At 36.8% G+C, this 21,298-nt stretch overlaps 1 protein-coding gene across 2 annotated transcripts in view; it reads right to left on the bottom strand.

Moving 5' to 3' along the window:
- Positions 1-21,298, bottom strand: part of LOC127842282 (uncharacterized protein ZK1073.1-like) — a 107,426-nt gene that overhangs the window by 72,911 nt on the left and 13,217 nt on the right. For both annotated transcript variants that reach the window (XM_052371718.1, XM_052371719.1), the window contains exon 4: positions 8,019-8,136. In XM_052371718.1, the coding sequence (XP_052227678.1) occupies positions 8,019-8,136 (118 nt within the window). The remainder of the gene's footprint in view (positions 1-8,018; positions 8,137-21,298) is intronic.

Genomic DNA, 21,298 nt, shown 5'->3' with positions numbered 1-21,298 from the left:
GTGTCCAGTCAGTATAAAGTGTGAGGGGTCTCAAAAAAGTTTAAAAACAGGAAAAGAAGTTAAATGTTTAAGCAAACTTTTGAGGACACACAAACCGTTGAAAAACCAGATGGTGTCGATCACAACAGCATACTATGAGCATTCCTGCTCAGGTGAGCTAATAGTAAGAAAAATTACAGCTACTTAACAGTTTTACAGGGGTCAGCCTAGGGTCAAATTTTAGGGAGATGTGACTTGTGTCTTGACTGGCATTTTTTAGGGAGAAGTCAGGAGAAATAAGGAGAAGTCTTGTTTTATTCTGTTTGATCTTGTAATTATTTGCATTAGTGTTTACCCTTTTAAATTACTGAATACAAGATGTGCATTATGAATCCTGCTTATTCAATTTTCTTTATAGTTAATTAAATCAACAATCAAGTAAAAATAAAACAACACAATAAACAACCCTCTTAATACGGCATTAAAGTGGGCATGAAAGTGCTTAATATAAATTGTATTTACATACACTACCCATATAAATTCACCCCACAATTAAAAAGTGTTTATTTTTTCTTTTTTTTTGCTGGGGGGGGGGGGGGGGGGGGGGGTTTGGTGTTATACATAAATATTTAATATTTATTTTGTCTTCTAAATAAAACATTATAATTTCCCTATACTCAAATTCCAGTAGAAACAACAACAAGGGACAAAATTGTCACAAAACCAGGTTTTCATTGTGAAAAAAAAAATCTGATAAAGGGAGAAAACTCAAACTGAACTTTTGAAATGAACAAACAAAATTAACCCCCTTTGTAAGTTTTTTTTTTTTTTTAATCTATTTTTAGTCGTGGCGACCTTGACATTGGAGATATTGACGTGATTCTTTCGTGCGACACACCGTCCCATGATGGTGAACAAATGTGCCAAATGATTTTAAAATCTCACAATGAATGACATAGTTATGGCCAGGACAAGCTCATTTATGGCCATTTTTGACCTTTGAACTCAAAGTGTGACCTTGACCTTGGAGATATCGACGTAATTATTTCGCGCGACACACCTCTAATGATGGTGAACAAATGTGCCAAATGATTTTAAAATCTGACAATGAACGACATAGTTATGGCCCGGACAAGCTTGTTCCGCCCGCCCGCCAGCCAGCCCGCCAGCCAGCCAGCCAGCCCGCATTCGCCAATCTAATAACCAGTTTTTTCCTTCGGAAAACCTGGTTAATAAAATCATTTACATACACAAGTCTATATTGGGGCCGATTTCTAGCAGTAAAAACTGTCAACTTGTAACACTTCAGCAGGTGGTAAATGGCCATTGATCAATACTATGTTACCGGCAGCATGCAGTACTATCAGATACATAAGGAATATTACGCTAGTCAATTGTTACAAGAGTTTGTATCACTCGAGTGGCTTGTGTGATGACGAATCACACGAGAGGCGGAGCCTTGAGTGTGATGCGAAATAGCACAAGCCACGAGAGTGATACAAACACTTGGAACAATTATTGACTAGCGTAATATTTCTTTTATTATATACAACAACTAACGAAAAAGTTAACAAATGTATTTTTTACTTTAACAAAACTGACAAAACAATGACTAAAACGGTACGCCATAGTTTATTTAAGACGCGTATGAATACAGTTTATGTAAATCAACGTGTAAACATTCGAACCGGTAAAACACAGGTTTCCGAAACGCTTACCTTAATGCCATCGTTAATCCAATTTTTATAACATATTAAGTTGACAACTTTAATCCGATGTTTATAACAAAAACGTTTAAACGATATGCACTTCCACTTCTATCTTCCATGTCTTTATCGAAACTTAGTTTAAACCACACTATTTTATTGTATTCCTATCGAAATATACATTTATGCATGATAAACACACACTCCAAAATACGTTTTTAACACATAGTTTACTGTTAAAAAACACCATGTCCGACATGTCCTTACAGAGTTTAGCTAAAACTATTGTGTTTTGTCACAGAAATGATGTCACACGATGTATTACGTAATATATTTCGTAATATAAAATATTTCTTTTTTCAGTGCGTGTGATGTGACGTCATTAAATAGGTCGAAGTAGTACGGCTAGTATGGTAATACGGAATTGGAAACAGCGAGTAGCGTAATACGGGATTTTTTATTTCAATGATTGATACAACCTGTATTTTGTTAAAAGCTTTTAACAGGTATATAATAAAGCATTAATACATTAGCACCATAGAGAATGCAATGCGTGAAAACTATTGGAGATTTTACTTTATTGGATTATTTGTATTTATTTTTATTGGGTGTGAGGAAATAAATTGTGATGGCTGGAATTTAAATGGGAGGTTGCTTTACAGGTATTGTTTGTTTATGGATTTACTTGAAACTTAGGGCAAAATGAATTTCATTCGATAAACAAAAAACATGATGTAACACCAACCTATTTTTCGGATGTGTACTATATTCACACATACTTTTTCGCCGATAAAATGTTTATACTTCGGGGTGTTTTCAAAGTTATTTGTTTTGTAAAAACAGCATTGTTTTGTAAAACAGCCAAGGCTAAAATACACTATTAACTTTTTTTAGAAAAACACTTTTTGTTGGATGCGGAGGAAAAAATAAAAATAAAAATATTTTTTTCCGTTTTATTTTTATTTCACTTTTCGAAAAATTGGAGACGGCGCTCCCGTTAAACAGACGATAAAAAACTCTGGCCATATCAGTAGTGTTTTGTTTTAATGTCAAATCGGTGGCTGTATCTTTGTATTCCCCCAGTTAATTGTAAACAAAGAATGCATGGGTTAAAATATGGGGTAATATGAGATGCTACAGTCTGATAGGAGGACAGACTCTTGGGCCATCATTTTTAAATGTTTTGTTTTACGGGACCGCCGACCCTAATTTTTGCCAAAATGAAATAAAAATATAAGTCAATAACCTTAATTTTATTTTTATTTTTCCCGCCGACCATGCAATTTCATAACGTAGAAAAATAAAATTTGTCAATGATTTTTACCTATTCCCTGAAATGCCCGGATAAAAAATGGACTAAACCCGAATCTTGCTTAGTATCGGCTTTTTTCATTGGTCGTTTTTATTGAAAACAATTGCCATTAGCCAAGATCGAGCTTGTATAGTCGTCGCTGAACGACAACTGACTTACGTATTGTTTGCGGATGAAGCCGAATACGATTTTACGTTGCTATCCACACATCTCTCTCAATATTGTGGAGGATACCGACAATAGTCGATGTATCCCGATTGAGATGGCATGTTTTTACACACGTCCAAGATGGCGGCAAGCAGACAGGAAATTTGTGATAAGCGGCGGAAATGATAAATAACATTCAAATTGACAACGAATATCATATGATTATTAGGGAATAATTTAATGCGTGTGTCATTTACCGCAAAATACTATGTTTGAGATAAAAAAAAACACAAATATTTATTAGAAATATGCAAAGTGAATGTGCGTCAGGGAAACCAGTGTTGGAAAATTGGAATTCAGTCTACTCACAAAGTTAAAGCATTTAAGATGAGTATTGTTAAAAAATGGAAAGACAAACATGATTTGATTTATATGTTAGTGGATCTGTGTATAATCAGATTCATATGCGTATTCTGCTTTATTATGTTTGTCATGCTGTACAGTTTACTGGAATAGCATTGAAACGAGGATGTCAAGTGCAAGATATTGAAAGGTAAACAAATTAACTATATTATTTTAACTCTATTTAATACATCATTAACACACCAAGAACACTAAAGCGTGTTTTTTTATATTTGTTAATGTTTTCACCATAATATATATTTTTTTTTAAATGCTGAATTAAATTAATACTCTTTAAGAGGTTGTGATTAAATGTTGTATTTAAGAATCTAAAGATTATTGCAAGTTTATTATGCATGTGGAAAGATATTAACTAAACGTTGTCTTCATTGTAAGAAGACGTTAAAGCAGCACTTTATTGTTTAAAAATGCTGTCAAACATGCACTTAACAATTTTAATTCTGTTCTTATAATCATATTTGTAATGTTTATTGTGCTATTTTTCCCAATATCATGGTTTATCGCGCTAATTTTCCCAATCCAAATGACACAGGCTCTAACAAAACTAGAGGGCCTTAAAGGCGCAAAGTCGCTCACCTGAGATAACAAGATATTATTGGGACAAATCTTCTGACCAAGTTTCATGAAGATCGGAAAATAAATGTGGCCTCTAGAGTGTTAACAAGGTTTTACTAAAGCCATATAAGGAAAAATGCCCCGCCCCCTGGCAGTCATGTTTTTCAACAAACCGGCGTCATTTTTTGACTTGTCCAAGATATTATCGGGATGAATCTTCTGACCGAGTTTCATGAAGATTGGACTATAAATGTGGCCTCTAGAGTGTTAACAAGATTTTAATATAGCCATATATAGCCATATAAGGAAAAATGCCCCGCCCCTTGGCAGCCATGTTTTTCAAGCAAACGTAACCATTTTAGAACTTATTCAAGATATCAATAAAACAAATCTTCTAACCAAATTTCATGAAGATTAGACAATAAATGTGGCCTCTAGAGTGTTAACAAGGTTTTACTATAGCCATATAAGGAACAAGAGTGTTAACAAGATTTTATGATAGCCATATAAGGAAAAATGCCCCGCCCCTTGGAAGCCATTTTTTTCAAGCAAAAATAATTATTTTCAAGCTCATTCAAAATATCATTGTGACCAATCTTCTGACCAAATTTCATGAAGATTGGACAATAAATGTGGCCTCTTGAGTGTTAACAAGGTTTTACTATAGCCATATAAGGAAAAATGCCCCGCCCTGGTGGCCATGTTTTAAAGGCAACCAAAACCATTTTCAAACTCATCCAAGATATCATTGGAACAAATCTTCTGACCAAGTTTCATGATGATCGGAAAATAAATGTGACCTCTAGAGTGTTAACAAGGTTTTACAATAGCCATAAAAGGAAAATAGCCCCGTCCCCGTGGTGGCCATGTTTTTCAACCAACCGGCATCATTTTTGAACTCGTCCAAGATATCATTAGGATGAATCTTCTGACCGAGTTTCATGAAGATCGGACTATAAATGTGGCCTCTAGAGTGTTAACAAGATTTTACTATAGCGTTATAAAGCCATAAAAGGAAAAATGCCCCGCCCCTTGGCAGCCATGTTTTTCAAGCAAACGTAACCATTTTCGAACTCATCCAAGATATCATTAAGATAAATCTTCTGACTATATTTCATCAAGATTGGACAATAAATGTGGCCTCTAGAGTGTTAACAAGGTTTTACTAAATATAGCCATATAAGGAAAAATGCCCCGCCCCTCGCGGCCATGTTTTTAAACCGACCGGCATCATTTTCAAACTCGTCCAAGATATTATTGGGATGAATCTTCTGACCAAGTTTCATGAAGATTGGACAATAAATGTGTCCTCTAGAGTGTTAACAAGATTTTGCTACAGCCATATATAGCCATATAAGGAAAAATGCCCCGCCCCTTGGCAGCCATGTTTTCAAGCAAAGGTTACAATTTTTGAACTAATCCAAGATATCAGTAGGACAAATCTTCTGAGCAAGTTTCATGAAGATTGGAAAATAAATGTGGCCTCTAGAGTGTTAACAAGGTTTGACTATAGCTAAAAAAGCAAAAATGCCCCGCCCCCTGGCGGCCATGTATTTCAACCAACCAGCATCATTTTCGAATTCGTCCAAGATATTAATGGGATAAATCTTCTGACCAAGTTTCATGAAGATCAGACAATACATGTGGCCTCTATAGTGTTAACAAAAGTTTACTATAGCCATATATAGCCATATAAGAAAAAATGCCCCGCCCCTTGGCAGCCATGTTTTTCAAGCAAACGTAACCATTTTTGAACTCATCTAAGATATCATTGAGACCAATCTTCTGACCAAATTTCATGAAGATTGGACAAAAAATGTGGCTCTAGAGAGTTAACAAGTCAAATGTTGACGCCGCACAACGCACGACGGACAAAAGGCGATCACAAAAGCTCACCATGAGCACGTCGTGCTCAGATGAGCTAAAAAACAAAATAAATCACTGATTTCACTGTTGAGTGTATATATCAAACAGCACTTGATAGATAGCCTTCACACTTATTGCTCATCCTTAACATAATGCTTGTTTGCTTGCTATCAAACTGCTTGATAGTTAAAACTGCATATTAAAATTTAATTTTTAAACAATGAACATCATACAAAGTAAAAAAAAAGATATAATAGATGAGATGTATTCCACAGCAAACCAGCATTTTTAAAGATGGCATTGCAGGCTTGAGACTTTCGAGGTGCTACATGTAGGAAATCTAGTGTTAGAAGTACAACAACATCACAACTACTACACTATACTACAGTAACACTACACACCTGGCGTATTTAGTCTCTTTTAAAGTAATATACATGCAAAAGGTCCCTTACCCTTACAAAAAGTTATTTGTATTAAATGTCCTTCTTTAATATATATTTTCATTACAATGTAAAATTAATACTGATAAAATGCTTAAGTTTCCTTTTTGACCTTTTTATACATTACAAGAAGGCTTCAATGTAGAACATGTGAGTGCATCTTTGGCAAGATAAATGAGATTATTAGTGCTAGGGGTGCATGATATATAATATATATATATATATATATATATATATATATATATATATATATATATATATATATATAATATTAACAGGGTGCAGGATCAACAGGGTTCTTAGAGATATACACAGGGGCTGGACATAATGTAAACACACTGTAAATATTTTTATTTTTGCAAATATCTCAAGTTATTGAAATACGTTTGCATAAAATTGAAGTGCATAAAACTCAGTCTTTCTTTCAGTTTGTGTGGACATCTTAAGATTTAAGAATAAATAATTGAATACATTTGAAATTGATGCCAAAATTTCACATTGCTTGCAGCATAACAGTGAACATTAATGATGTACACATTGAATTTTTGGCCAAGAACACAGGCTAATTAACCCTTTGCATGCTGGGAAATTTGTCGTCTGCTAAAATGTCGTCTGCAGAATTTCTAAAATTAGCATTTTCTTCGATTTTTTTCAAAGAATACTATCAGAATAGCAAACAGTTTGGATCCTGATGAGACGCCACGTTCTGTGGCGTCTCATCTGGATCCAAACTGTTTGCAAAGGCCTTTAAAATTCAGCTCCAGCGCTTTAAGGGTTAAGTAAAGTAATTTTGATATATCTCACATTGCTATATGCAGCATCAAAAACTGTCTTTTATGCACTAGTTGACATTCTTTAAAAAAAATGGTTTTTAAAAGTTATTTGAAAAAAAGCATCACTTATCAGTGTACATTGACTTTTAGTTGTGAACCCCACACAGAAATGTGATCCTGCACCCTGATTACGTGTTTTGAGAACTTGAATCAGTCAAGGTAATTGGTTGTGTTAAGCTGTATCACTGGAGAGATGCAGCCTACAGTTCAATGCTGCTTGTAATATTCCATTTATTGTCCCCTACCGGTTTCAGCGGAGAGGACTTATCGCCTGCCCAGACTTCCCTCAACAAAAATTAGGAGCCTGTCAAAAAAGGATTAATCATTCCGATGGTAATCTGTGAGTCCATAAGCATTTGTGCAAGCCGATAAAACCACATGAAAAATACTTGTCAATGTGGGTGATAAGCTAATTCGGGTTTAGTACAAATGTAAAGTTTAATCTTGCCTGGCCAGTAAAACTGAAATTTAGTCCAGCAATAGTTAACTGAATACCAGACTAAGTGGCAAGTAATAGTTAGGGACTTTGGCAGAAACTGCCTTTAATAGTTTACATTAATCCCATTTATGTGAGCTCGATTGCATCAAAATCCTAACGCTGATTGAAACACTCTCGAGTTTATTTCCCAGGTAGAACCACTACTTGGTCTTCAAGGGAGATCAAAAGAAAGCTCCCAAGGTGGGGATCCAACTTGTGACATTCCGCTAGGCATAAACATTCACCACTTTGCCTTGGCAACCTCTAATTATTAATTACTCTGATGGCAGACTGGGGGCCCCATCCTCCTGTCCAGGAATGTCCACATGAATGAAGGCTGCTCTGCTAGCGAGGTTTGTCATCGACTCATGCTCCAGAAACGCCTTCCAGCTGAGATCTGAAGGAAATAGAATACACACTTCTAGCTAAGATCTTAATGAATCATAAAACACAATTCTAGCTTAGATCTGAATGAAATAGAATACACAATTCTAGCTAAGATATGAAAGAAATAGATCACCCATCAACATCAAGACTGGATTTGAAAAAATAGTTATTCAACATTGGGTGTAATTTATGACATTCAAAATAAGGTCTGTACGATATATATCCCATCAACTTCAATATTGGATCTGAATGAACTAGATAACTCATCAACTTCAAGATTGGATCTGAATGAAATAGCTAATATGTTAACATTCAGCTTACATTTGAATGAAATAGAGTACAAACATATAGCTTTGATCCTAATGAAATATACAATGCATCAACTTACATCTGATTATAGATCTGATCAGATTACATCTGATTTGTAAATAATGAATAAACTTGCAGCTTGGATCTGAATGAAATTGATAATGTATAAACTTTCAGCTTGGATCTGAATGAAATAGATAATGTATAAACTTTCAGCTTGGATCTGAATAAAATAGATAATGTATAAACTTGCAGCTTGGATCTGAATGAAATAGACAACCCATAAACTTGCAGCTTGGATCTGAATAAAATAGATAATTTTAAAACTTGCTGCTTGGATCTGAATGAAACAGATAACCAATCAACTTCAATTAAGATCTAAATGACATTGATAATGCATCAACTACCAGCTAAGATTTGATTTAAAATATTGTATAAACTTCCAGCATAGATCTGATGGCTTTCAAGGCATGCATATAGCTACATGTCAATTGTACCCTAGGGGTAAATGTCTAAGTCCGAGATAGCCCTATCTCTAATAGTACTGATTCAGTTACTAAGATTTATCATCAGGTGTCTGTAGCTATAAACCTTTTTTAGGAAAAACAAAGTCAAAGTTATTATAAAATAAAACAAGAGCACCGCCTTGCGGGTGCAGACCGCTCATCTATTTTCTTTTTAAAGGTGAAGGGACTCTCAATTTCAATCACAAACAAGGGAAGGGTGGAGTGAAGAGGGGTGTATAGTGTGAGGGTGTGGACATTTATTACATTATCTTCCCAAAATGCGAAAAAAAAATGCAAAAAAAATAAAATAATAATAATTCGGGGGTGTGTGGGGGGGGGGGGGGGGTGATTCTTGGACGGTATTTCAAAAATAAAATAATAAAAATAAATAAAAAAATTGGGGGGGGGGGAGGGGGGGGGGGGGTGGGGGGGGGTAAAGTGTGAGGGTGTGGTGGTCATTTGTGAGATGATCTTAAAAAAAAAAAAAAATAGGGGGGAGGGGGAGGATTGGGGGGGGGGGGGAGCAAGGCGGATGGTTTGGGTAGAATCTATTGTGGTATGTCAGGTAAGAGTAGTTTTGTCAAAGTTTCAATCAAATCTAATCATAAATAAAGAAGTTATGGCAATTTCAGCAAAATTTAATAATTTGACCTTGAGAGTCAAGGTCATTCAAAGGTCAAGGTAAAATTCAACTTGCCAGGTACAGTAACCTCATGATAGCATGAAAGTATTTGAAGTTTGAAAGCAATAGCCTTGATACTTTAGAAGTAAAGTGGATCGAAACACAAAATTTAACCATATATTCAAAGTTACTAAGTAAAAAAAGGGCCATAATTCCGTAAAAATGACAACCAGAGTTATGCAACTTGTCCTTTTACTGTACCCTTATGATAGTTTGCGAGTGTTCCAAGTATGAAACAATATCTATGATACTTTAGGGGTAAAGTGGACCAAAACACAAAACTTAACCAAATTTTCAATTTTCTAAGTATAAAGGGCCCATAATTCCGTCCAAATGCCAGTCAGAGTTACATAACTTTGCCTGCACAGTCCCCTTATGATAGTTAGTAAGTGTTGCAAGTAGGAAAGCAATAGCTTTGATACTGTAGGAATAAAGTGGACCTAAACACAAAACTTAACCAAATTTTCAATTTTCTAAGTATAAAAAGGGCACATAATTCTGTCAAAATGCCAGTCAGAGTTACATAACTTTGCCTGCACAGTCCCCTTATGATAGTAAGTGTTGCAAGTATGAAAGCAATAGCTTTGATACTTAAGGAATAAAATGGACCTAAACACAAAACTTAACAAAAATTTTCAATTTTCTATGTATAAAAAGCGCACATTATTCTGTCAAAATGCACGCCAGAGTTACATAACTTTGCCTGCCCAGTCCCCTCATGATAGTCAGTAAGTGTACCAAGTTTGAATGCAATAGCATAAATACTTTATGAGAAAAGTGGACCTAAACGCAAAACTTAACCGGACGCCGACGCTGACGCCAAGGTGATGACAATAGCTCATAATTTTTTTTCAAAAAATAGATGAGCTAATAAGAGAGCGGACACCATGCTAAATGTTTTAAACGCACTAAGTGACCCTGTGACCTGATTTTTTACCCAGCATGACCCATATTCGAACTTGACCTAGACATCATCTAGATACAACATCTTATCAAGTTTGGTGAAGATCGGATGAAAACAACTTGAATTAGAGAGCGGACACTTAATACGGACCAACAGACCAACCGACCGACAGACAGACAAGCTCACTCCTATATACCCCTCTATACTTCGTTTGTGGGGGTATAACAAGTAATGATTTTTTTTTTTAATTTGTTTAAGCTTACCAGTCAATATTGTTTTCAAATTAACACATATTTTGTCACACGTGTCCGACAAGTGTGGGAAATGCAGTAGCTTATAAATGATTGTTTGCTGTGCCAGTTTATACACACAATAATTGTAATAACAAGGGGACCTGGTTGTTTTTACATTTATACTAACAATTCACTGTCTTTCCAGAATTTTGTCTGAACTGTTTTGAGGTGTATAATTGAATCCGTCCTGAATCAATAATGCTAGTAGGAATCCAAATGGGTCATTGATTTCCTAGGGCATACAGGATACATTTTTTCTGTAATAGGTCTGTGCATTATCGAAGATGCAGAGGCCACATGAGGAGTAAAACACTTAAGATGTTATTTACAATGCAAAGAAACAAAAAGCATTTAAAAACAACACATATTATTGAAAATCAAAGGACATATCCAGTGTGTTTTTTTGTTTGTTTAAAATCAGGGCTGGTATCCTGCCCCATTCCCAATGGAAAAAAGTATTTATTTTTCCCAAATGGGACGTTAAAATTCCCAATTGAAAGTTTAAAAAAGGCGTTGTTTTTTGTTTTTTTAGAGCAACATTTTGTTAATCTCTCATGCAGCTCTACAAGTTACGCTTTATTTAAGTTAATATTTAAACACTTTAATTTGTATTGTTTAAGCAATTGTAAGCAAAAGAGCAACAACACTAATTTCTGAATTTTGATCAAAATGCGTCGATTTTTCCCAATCCAAATGGACCCAGCCCAATTGCCAAAATGGTGCAAAAACACTGATATCTTTATGCTGTGTAGGGCACACAAATCTGCATAATAGCTCCAAAACTTAGTTTTATTTGCATTTCAACATTATGATTGAGCCTTGCTCTGGAAAAACCAAGCTTTATGCATGTCAAGTGTCGTCCCAGATAATCCTGTGCAGACCACTAAACAAAACAAGAGCTGTCAGAGGACAGTGCGCTCGACTAATCAAGTGCTTGACAGTATAACGTAAGCCATCATGGGGAAATTGTTCATATTCAATAACTTATTAGAAAATCTTTCAAAAATAAAAAAAGGAAAAAAAAAAAATATTTTTTTTTTTTTGGGGGGGGGGGGTATGGGGGTGAGAGGAGGTATAATGTGGGGTGTGGTAATTTATTAGATGTTGTTTTAAAAAAAATGGGGGGGGAAGGGGGTGGGTGGGGGTTTAAGAGGGGGGGTATAATGTGGGTTGTGGTAAAAAAAAAATGGGTGGGGAGTTGGGGGGGGGGTAGGAGGGGGGGGTTAGGGGGGTAGGGGGTGGGGGGTGGGGGTGAGAGGGGTATAATTTGGGTTGTGGTAATTTATTAGATGTTTAAAAAAAATTGGGGGGGGGGGGGTGAGGTCGGGGGGGTGAAGGGATTCTGGTAGGGGCGTGGGGTATTGTTTGGGTGGAATTCATTGTGGTATTCAGGTAAGTGTTGTTTTGTCAAAGTTATAATAAAATATGTTCATAAATAAAGAAGTTATGGCAATTTAAGCAAAATGTTCAATTATGTAAGTGTAAAAGGGGCCATAATTAAGTCAAAATGCTTGATACAGTGGTCTGCTCTTGTTTATAGGTTGGGGTCATGTTGGTAAACAAGTTTGCAACATATAAAAGAAATATGTCAAAGGATATAGGAAATATTTGGGGCAGTACACAAACTTTAACATAGATTTATCAATAATATGCATATTCTAAGTACCAAGGGGCAATAATTATGACAAAATGCTTGATAGAGTTGTCTGCTCTTGTTTATAGGTTGGGGTGATGTTGGTAAACAAGTATGCAAAATATCAAAGCAATATGTTAAGGGACAATGAAAATAAATGGGGTAGTACGAAAACTTAAACATATGCTGCATATTCTAAGTGGAAAAGGGGCCATAATTATGACAAAATGCTTGATAAGAGTTGTCTGCTCTTGTTTATAGGTTGGGGTCATGTTGGTAAACAAGTATGCAAAATATGAAAGCAATATGTCAAGGGACAATGAAAATAATTGGGATAGTACGAAAACTTTAACATTTGCACGCTAACGCAGACGCTAATGCTAACGGTAACACAGACGGTCACGCCAACGCACGGGTGAGTAGGATAGCTCCACTATATATATTTCATATATAATAGTCGAGCTAAAAATCTATAAAAGTATCATCCCTGTACAAACACATCACTGTTTATTAAAATGTCTTAGGTAGTAAAAATGTTTCGGCCATAGCCTTCATCAGTAGTACATTAATATAAACAAATACAAAGGAAGTGACATCAAAGTCATACAATAATGTAAAGTCGCTTGGCGGAAAAATATATATAGTACATAATATTATATAATAAAAAGATGGATCAGTTATCATACAACAGTCTATTAGGAATAATATAATTTTTATTAAAAACAAGATGTGTTTGTGAAACACAATGTCCCCCTATATGATGTTTGACATTGTAGGATGACCTTGACCTTGTGAAGGATGACCTTGACCTTGACCTTTCACCACTCAAAATGTGCAGCTCCATGAGATACACATGCATGCCAAATATCAAGTTGCTATCTTCAATATTGCAAAAGTATTCATAAAATAAGCGATTTGGGCCACATATATTTGACCTCTGACCTTGAAGGATGACCTTGACCTTGACCTTTCACCACTCAAAATGAGCAGCTTCATGAGATGCACATGCATGCCAAATATCAAGTTGCTATCTTCAATATTGCAAAAGTATTCATAAAATGAGCGATTTTGGTCACATATAATTGACCTCTGACCTTGAAGGATGACCTTGACCTTGACCTTTCACCACTCAAAATGTGCAGCTCCATGAGATACACATGCATGCCAAATATCAAGTTGCTATCTTCAATATTGCAAAAGTATTCATAAAATGAGCGATTTTGGCCACATATATTTGACCTCTGACATTGAAGGATGACCTTGACCTTGACCTTTCACCACTCAAAATGTGCAGCTTCATGAGATACACATGCATGCCAAATATGAAGTTGCTATCTTCAATATAGCAAAAGTTATTGCAAAATGTTAAAGTTGGCGCAAACAGACAGACAGACCAACAGACCAACAGACAGACAGGGCAAAAACAATATGTCCCCCACTACTATAGTGGGGGAAATATGTCCCCCACTACTATAGTGGGGGACATAAAAATCATGTTAAGACTACACAGGCTTATCTGGGACAACACTTGACGCACTTGCATTTAGCCCGGTTTTCCCAGAGAATGGTTCAAATAAAAAAGCTAATTACAATAGTTGTTTCCCAAATACTGACTGGCTCATATTACATACATTTGTATTTAATTACAATACCAGTTTTACAATTGCACCACAAATAATTTACCTGTATTCTTTCGAACACGAGTGTATGCTACATTCTAGTTATTATATGCTCGTTTGCCAGAGAATCTTCAATAACTAAGGATCTGATATGAGGCATATCTGCGTAAAATACAATGGAAAATATTTTTATGCGCATAATTAAAAATTTTAAACTATGATAATTTCCAGCTAACAAATAAAGAGCTATTCATTGAGGGCTGTAAAAATCTGTTCAAAGCCTATCATCGCGCAGGGCTTCTGGCTGAGGAAAAATCGCCGCCCTTACTTACTTTGCAGTCGCCTTATAATGTTTTATGTTTGTCAAAGCCATACCAACCAAGAAAATAAAGTACAAATATCAAGTTGCCTTGATATTTGTGGGGAAATAAACTCTATCAACATTAATATTGCCATTACTGCACACACGGTAGTGCTGCAGATAGGATTATCAAAGGGCATGTTGATCGTTTGTAAAAAGGGCAATTTAGCGCCACCTGAGTCATATACCGTAAATTTGCAGCCATAAGTCGACCTAAAAACGCTGCCAAAATTGACTTTATAAGTCAACTCGACTTATGGATGAGGTACTAAATAAAAAAAATAAAAAAACATATTTCTGTACCGTTTTTGTAAAGTAATAAATCTCTGAAGCGGAGGAATGATGACTGTTTACGGAAAGGCCGACTCGTCTTTTACTTATATGTCCGCCGATAACAAAATATTCATGTTTACATTGGTTTTTAATTCATTAATCTTCGTAATAAGTCCAAATAAAAACATGTAAAAATAACTTCGAAAATATTAAACATTTGTGACATACGGTAAAGTGGTGAAAATTATACATGGCAATTTGTCTATTGATACATCGCCCGCTGTCTGCTAAGAACAATAGTAAATCGACTGCTGACACTTGTACCCATTTAAAGTTAATCCGTGTAAATACAAACTGTCAACAGTTGCAGGTGTCTTCATGCCACCAATTATCGCTTCTCGGCCTTTGACTAAGATCAAAGTGTAAAGTATAGTGTTAGCATCCTTTCGATCATTTGTCTTTATTGCGTCACGCCTAAAATAGTTATCCGTTAATGATATGCACAACGGTTCTGCTACAAACTACTTCTGACCAATCAAAAATAATTACTTGATCGTTGGATACGCCTTTAACCAATCGCTATTGTTCAACTTCACATGGTATATTTTTTGATTGGATGAAGGTGTGGTTTCGTTGATTTATTCACAACTGTCCCACAATTTATGCATAATCGTTTCGTAAATAAATAGATCTTATCTGATTGAAGATTTCATTCATTGAATGATTATAATAAAACGCACTCACCCTGAATTATTAAAAAGTGTAATTGGACATATCAAATACACAATTACTTTGGATCATCTGCTTAGTATTATCAGATGAGACGTTTTTCCAGAATGCAAAAAATATTCCTCGGGTATCTCGTGATTTACGAATATGTATATAACAGTCGAATAGCGAGCGATGCGAGTGTTGGTAAATTCACGTGTTTCACGCATAATGGCGAAAGCGTTGTTGATTATTTGAGAGCAAGTTACAATTATTTTGACCATATAATGAATTTCTGCGTTCAAGATTTTACCGAATTTTCACATCAATAGCACTAACATTTGAATACAAAAATATCTGCTCATAATATAAACACTGAAAGTTATTACGTTAAATGGGATACTAATTTTGATTTGTGAAATATATATTAAGTTCGAAATAATCAATGATATGTTATTATGATTTTGAACAATAAAATATATTTTTCGTGATAATAAATCATTGAAACGTTGAATGTTTCGTTTGAAATATATTCTAATTATTAATATCACAAAAAATGTCAACTGCCGGTACAAAAGCCCTCAGAACCATGACTAAAACGTCACTTAAACATGTCCGAGATAAAGGAAATTTACCCCCCGACTTATGGCAGAGTCAAGGCAAAAAACCAAGTTTTTCTAGCCACATTATACCCCTCGACTTATGGCCGAGGTAGACTTATGGCCGCAAATGTACGGTAATCCCTGCAGCATATTTTCATAACAGCATGTGTAACATACAATCCAGAATTCATTGTACAGGAATGTCTGTCATATCTAAAAGACTATTAATTTAGTTTTCACCTCATGTTGGATAATGAATGAATGAATTTGCTTATAGTACTTTTATTTTAACCATGCATTGTAAATCATTACATCCATTCTTATAAGTATTTAAATAAAATAAAAATACATCAACCTTTTTAGTCAAGTTACTGTACATGTTGGAATAAACTTGCACATATTAAATTTTGTTTAATTATGGAATACAAAATCTGTGCTAGAAACATCAGGTTCTTTGTAATTTAAGAGAGGAATGGTAGCATATTTATAATGAACTGTTTCACTATTCAAACAATTAAAGTAAAACAAGTCTACAGCACCCATGTTACATCTCCAAACAAGGGGGAAACAAAATAATGATCACAATCTAATGGCCCACATCTTAAGTATGAACTTATCCATTTCACAGTATGATAGTCCCATTCCGATGCAAACATGTACATCATTATTTTTTAATTTATTGTGTTATGAAAATGTTTGGCACTTAAAACATAATAAGAGATAATAACAAAAATTCCTGAACAGCAAATTCTGGATCATATGGATATGTTTATTTTATATTTAATGAATTTTCATTTAATTTTTTGTTTCTTTAATCTATAATGCTAATTATACAGGGAAAATTTTGTTAATTTATTGAAACTTTAAAAAGTTGCTGTGTTTTCATGAGATTAGATGAAAACATGAGCATGGTGGGGGTAAGAGCGGGGTAGGGTGGGACCTTACGGCAGCAGGGGGGCATGGTGGGGGTACTAGGGGGTAGGGTGGAACCTTAGGGGAGTAGGGGAGCATGGTGGGGGTACAAGGGGGGGAGGGTGGGACCTTAGGGCAGCAGGGGGTGGGTAGGAAATTAGGGCAGCAGGGGGGTAGGGTGGGACCTTAGGTCAGCAGGGGGGTAGGGTGGGACCTTAGGGCAGCAGGGGGGTAGGGTGGGACCTTAGGGCAGCAGGAGGTAGGGTGGGACCTTAGGCAGCAGGGGGGGTAGGGTGGAACCTTAGGGCAGCAAGGGGGTAGGGTGGGACCTTAGGGCAGCAGTCGGTATGGTGGGACCTTAGGCAGCGGGGGGGGGGGGGGGTAGGGTGGGACCTTAGGCAGCAGGGGGGTAGGGTGGGACCTTAGGGCAGCAGGTGGGTAGGGTGGAACCTTAGGGCAGCAGGGGGGTAGGGTGGGACCTTAGGGCAGCAGGGGGTAGGGTGGAACCTTAGGTCAGCAAGGGGGTAGGGTGGGACCTTAGGGCAGCAGGGGGGGGGGGGGGTAGGGGGGGACCTTAGGTCAGCAGGGGGGTAGGGTGGGACCTTAGGGCAGCAGGGGGGGGGGGTAGGGTGGGACCTTAGGTCAGCAGGGTGGGTAGGGTGGGACCTTAGGGCAGCAGGGGGGTAGGGTGGGACCTTAGGGCAGCAGGGGGGTAGGGTAGGACCTTAGGGCAGCAGGGGGGTAGGGTGGGACCTTAGGTCAGCAGGGGGGTAGGGTGGAACCTTAGGTCAGCAGGGGGGGGGGGGGGTAGGGGGGGACCTTAGGGCAGCAGGGGGGTAGGGTGGAACCTTAGGTCAGCAGGGGGGTAGGGTGGGACATTAGGGCAGCAGGGGGGAAGGATGGGACCTTAGGCAGCAGGGGGGTAGGGTGGAACCTTAGGTCAGCAGGGGGGTAGGGTGGGACCTTAGGGCAGCAGGGGGGTAGGGTGGGACCTTAGGCAGCAGGGGGGTAGGGTGGAACCTTAGGGCAGCAGGGGGGTAGGGTGGGACCTTAGGGCAGCAGGGGGGTAGGGTGGGACCTTAGGTCAGCAGGGGGGTAGGGTGGAACCTTAGGGCAGCAGGGGGGTAGGGTGGAACCTTAGGGCAGCAGGGGGGTATGGTGGAACCTTAGGGCAGCAGGGGGTATGGTGGGACCTTAGGTCAGCAGGGGGGTAGGGTGGGACCTTAGGGCAGCAGGGGGTATGGTGGAACCTTAGGGCAGCAGGGGGTATGTTGGGACCTTAGGTCAGCAGGGGTGGTAGGTAGGAACTTAGGTCAGCAGGGGGGGGCGGTAGGGTAGGATCTTAGGGTAGCAGGGGGGTATGGTGGGCCGTAGAGGAGCAGGGTGCTGCGCCCTTATGTTATGATCTTGCTGGAGCACTGACAAAAATTAACAGGTTGCTATTAAGATAGTATGATCAAGGCATCATTAAGTAATCAATCAACAACAAATTCTATCCGGTGGCATTACTCTTGGACAAGCAGCTGTTAAACAGGGACTGGATAACCTGATAATGTGGCACTGACATTCCCAAAGTATTTTAAGTCCTGTTGACTAAAAAAAACATGCAGAACTGGACTGGGCTTCATAGAACCAAAACATCACATCACCAACTCAAATAATTATATTGACATAATGATAATTGGAAATATGAAATGGAAAATAAACAGCACAACACTGAACACAAATACTGAACACAAACAAATCACAACAGACTCACATTATTCTAAAGAAATTGTATGTTGGTATGCAAATTGCTCTTATTTACTTGGGACGGTGACAACTTTACAAAAAATCACATTTATACTTGTTTTTAATAAGGAATCAAAGAAGTACCTTAAGCAACAGATCATACGTGGGATATTAATTACATAATTTAACAGACTAAAATTTTAAAGCACAAAGAAATTATCAGAATTTTGGAAATTTCATTGCATATCAGTTTACGCGCGGCTGATCAACCTAACCATTATCCAAACAAAATAGCGTCGCGCAACCCCCGGTACTATGCAAAAAAGATAAAAAACACACCAAATAATCCAGATTTATTGAAATTCAGGATAACCAAAAAAAAGCTGAAGCTTCTACAGAAGGGTTAGTGTTTTTACAATGCACAATTAAAACGGACATGGATTAAATTATGAGGAAAGTAATCTGATTTTTTATGCAAATGAAGCATTGCCATTGGTAACCGAGAGCGAGACTTGTCATTCTATATCTTATCCGTTTGCAATTATTGTAAATATTGGTTCAAATGAAGTATAACTGTGATCCATTCACATGAACATGTTTAACAGTTTCAGTATTATAATGTTCTGGGAACGATATATTTTAATTAAGATACCAACTATTTCTGAAATCAAAAGTAGTTCTTTCATTCGTTGTACTATATTACGGATATGTTTACATTCGAACATCTAAATAAAGTGATATTTATGTGTTGATTTGTTGTTGATAGTTTGTAAAAATATGTTTTGTGTTATTTCAGACAAGAAGAATGAATGGTTGCAATTTTCCTTTCAGTCAAGAAATAGATGTGAAAAATGTTCATTTAATTGGACCTGGAAATCAACCACCACAGATAACAGAAAACCTTTTAACAATAGGTGTTGTTTTAGAATTTGTGAAATTTGATAATAAACAGAAGTTGATTTATAACATGTCCAAATGACCAAATGTAAGTTACTAACTGTTTAACAATTTGAATTAAGATGCTTTATTTTCTGATTTTTGATTCATTTTTCCTATCAGATGATATACATTTGTGTGATTCTAGGTTTCAATAAATAATTCTGATACATTTATGCAGGATACTGTTATATTATTGTTAACATTTTTATATTTTTGTTGGTTATCTGTTTTATCAAGTGAAAACAAGTTATTTATATAGAAATAAAGCTTATTAAAACTTATGAAGGTACTTGTTGTTATTTATGTATTAATTAAGTTTATTAACATACTTCTAAAAGTAACAAGAGCACCGCCTTGCGGGTGCAGACCGCTCATCTATTTTCTTTTTAAAGGTGAAGGGACTCTCATTTTTAATCACAAAGGAGGGAGGGGTGGAGTGAAGAGGGGTGTATAGTGTGGGGTTGTGGACATTTATTACATTATCTTCCAAAAAAAGCGAAAAAAAAAAAAAAAAAAAAAAAAATTGGGTAGGGGGGGTGGGGATGGGGGGATGAGGGGGGGGGGGGGGTTTGGGTGCGATGGTTGGACGGTATTTCAAACATAACCGTTTAAAAAAAAAATTGGGGGGGGGGGGTATAGTGTGAGGGTGTGGTGGTCATTTGTGAGATGATCTTAAAAAAAAAAAAAAAAAAATAGGGGGGGGGAGGGGGGGGGGGGGGGGGAGGATTGGGGGGGGGGGAGGGCATGGGGGATAGTTTGGGTGGAGTCTATTGTGGTATGTCAGGTAAGAGTAGTTTTGTCAAAGTATCAAACAAATCTAATCATAAATAAAGAAGTTATGGCAATTTTAGCAAAATTTAATAATTTGACATCGAGAGTCAAGGTCATTCAAAGGTCAAGGTAAAATTCAACTTGCCAGGTACAGTAACCTCATGATAGCATGAAAGTATTTGAAGTTTGAAAGCAATAGCCTTGATACTTAAGAAGTAAAGTGGATCGAAACACAAAATTTAACCATATATTCAAAGTTACTAAGTCAAAAAAGGGCCATAATTCCGTAACAATGACAACCAGAGTTATGCAACTTGTCCTGTTACTGTACCCTTATGATAGTTTGTGATGAAAGCAATGTTTATGATACTTTAGGGGTAAAGTGGACCAAAACACAAATCTTAACCAAATTTTCAATTTTCTAAGTAAAAAGGGCCCATAATTCTGTCCAAATGCCAGTCAGAGTTACATAACTTTGCCTGCACGGTCCCCTTATGATAGTTAATAAGTGTTGCAAGTATGAAAGCAATAGCTTTGATACTGTAGGAATAAAGTGGACCTAAACACAAAACTTAACCAAATTTTCAATTTTCTAAGTATAAAAAGGGCACATAATTCTGTCAAAATGCCAGTCAGAGTTACATTACTTTGCCTGCACAGTCCCCTTATGATAGTTAGTAAGTGTTGCAAGTATGAAAGCAATAGCTTTGATACTTAAGGAATAAAATGGACCTAAACACAAAACTTAACCAAAATTTTCAATTTTCTAAGTATAAAAAGGGCACATAATTCTGTCAAAATGCACGCCAGAGTTATCTAACTTTGCCTGCCCAGTCCCCTCATGATAGAAAGTAAGTGTACCAAGTTTTAATGCAATAGCATTGATACTTTCTGAGAAAAGTGGACCTAAACGCAAAACTTAACCAAAA

This window comes from Dreissena polymorpha, chromosome 8 (assembly GCF_020536995.1).
Source record: "Dreissena polymorpha isolate Duluth1 chromosome 8, UMN_Dpol_1.0, whole genome shotgun sequence".
In the NCBI taxonomy this organism is placed as follows: Eukaryota; Metazoa; Mollusca; class Bivalvia; order Myida; family Dreissenidae; genus Dreissena; species Dreissena polymorpha.
The sequence above is the reverse complement of the archived record's forward strand: the minus strand, read 5'-3'. Positions and strand labels throughout refer to the sequence as shown.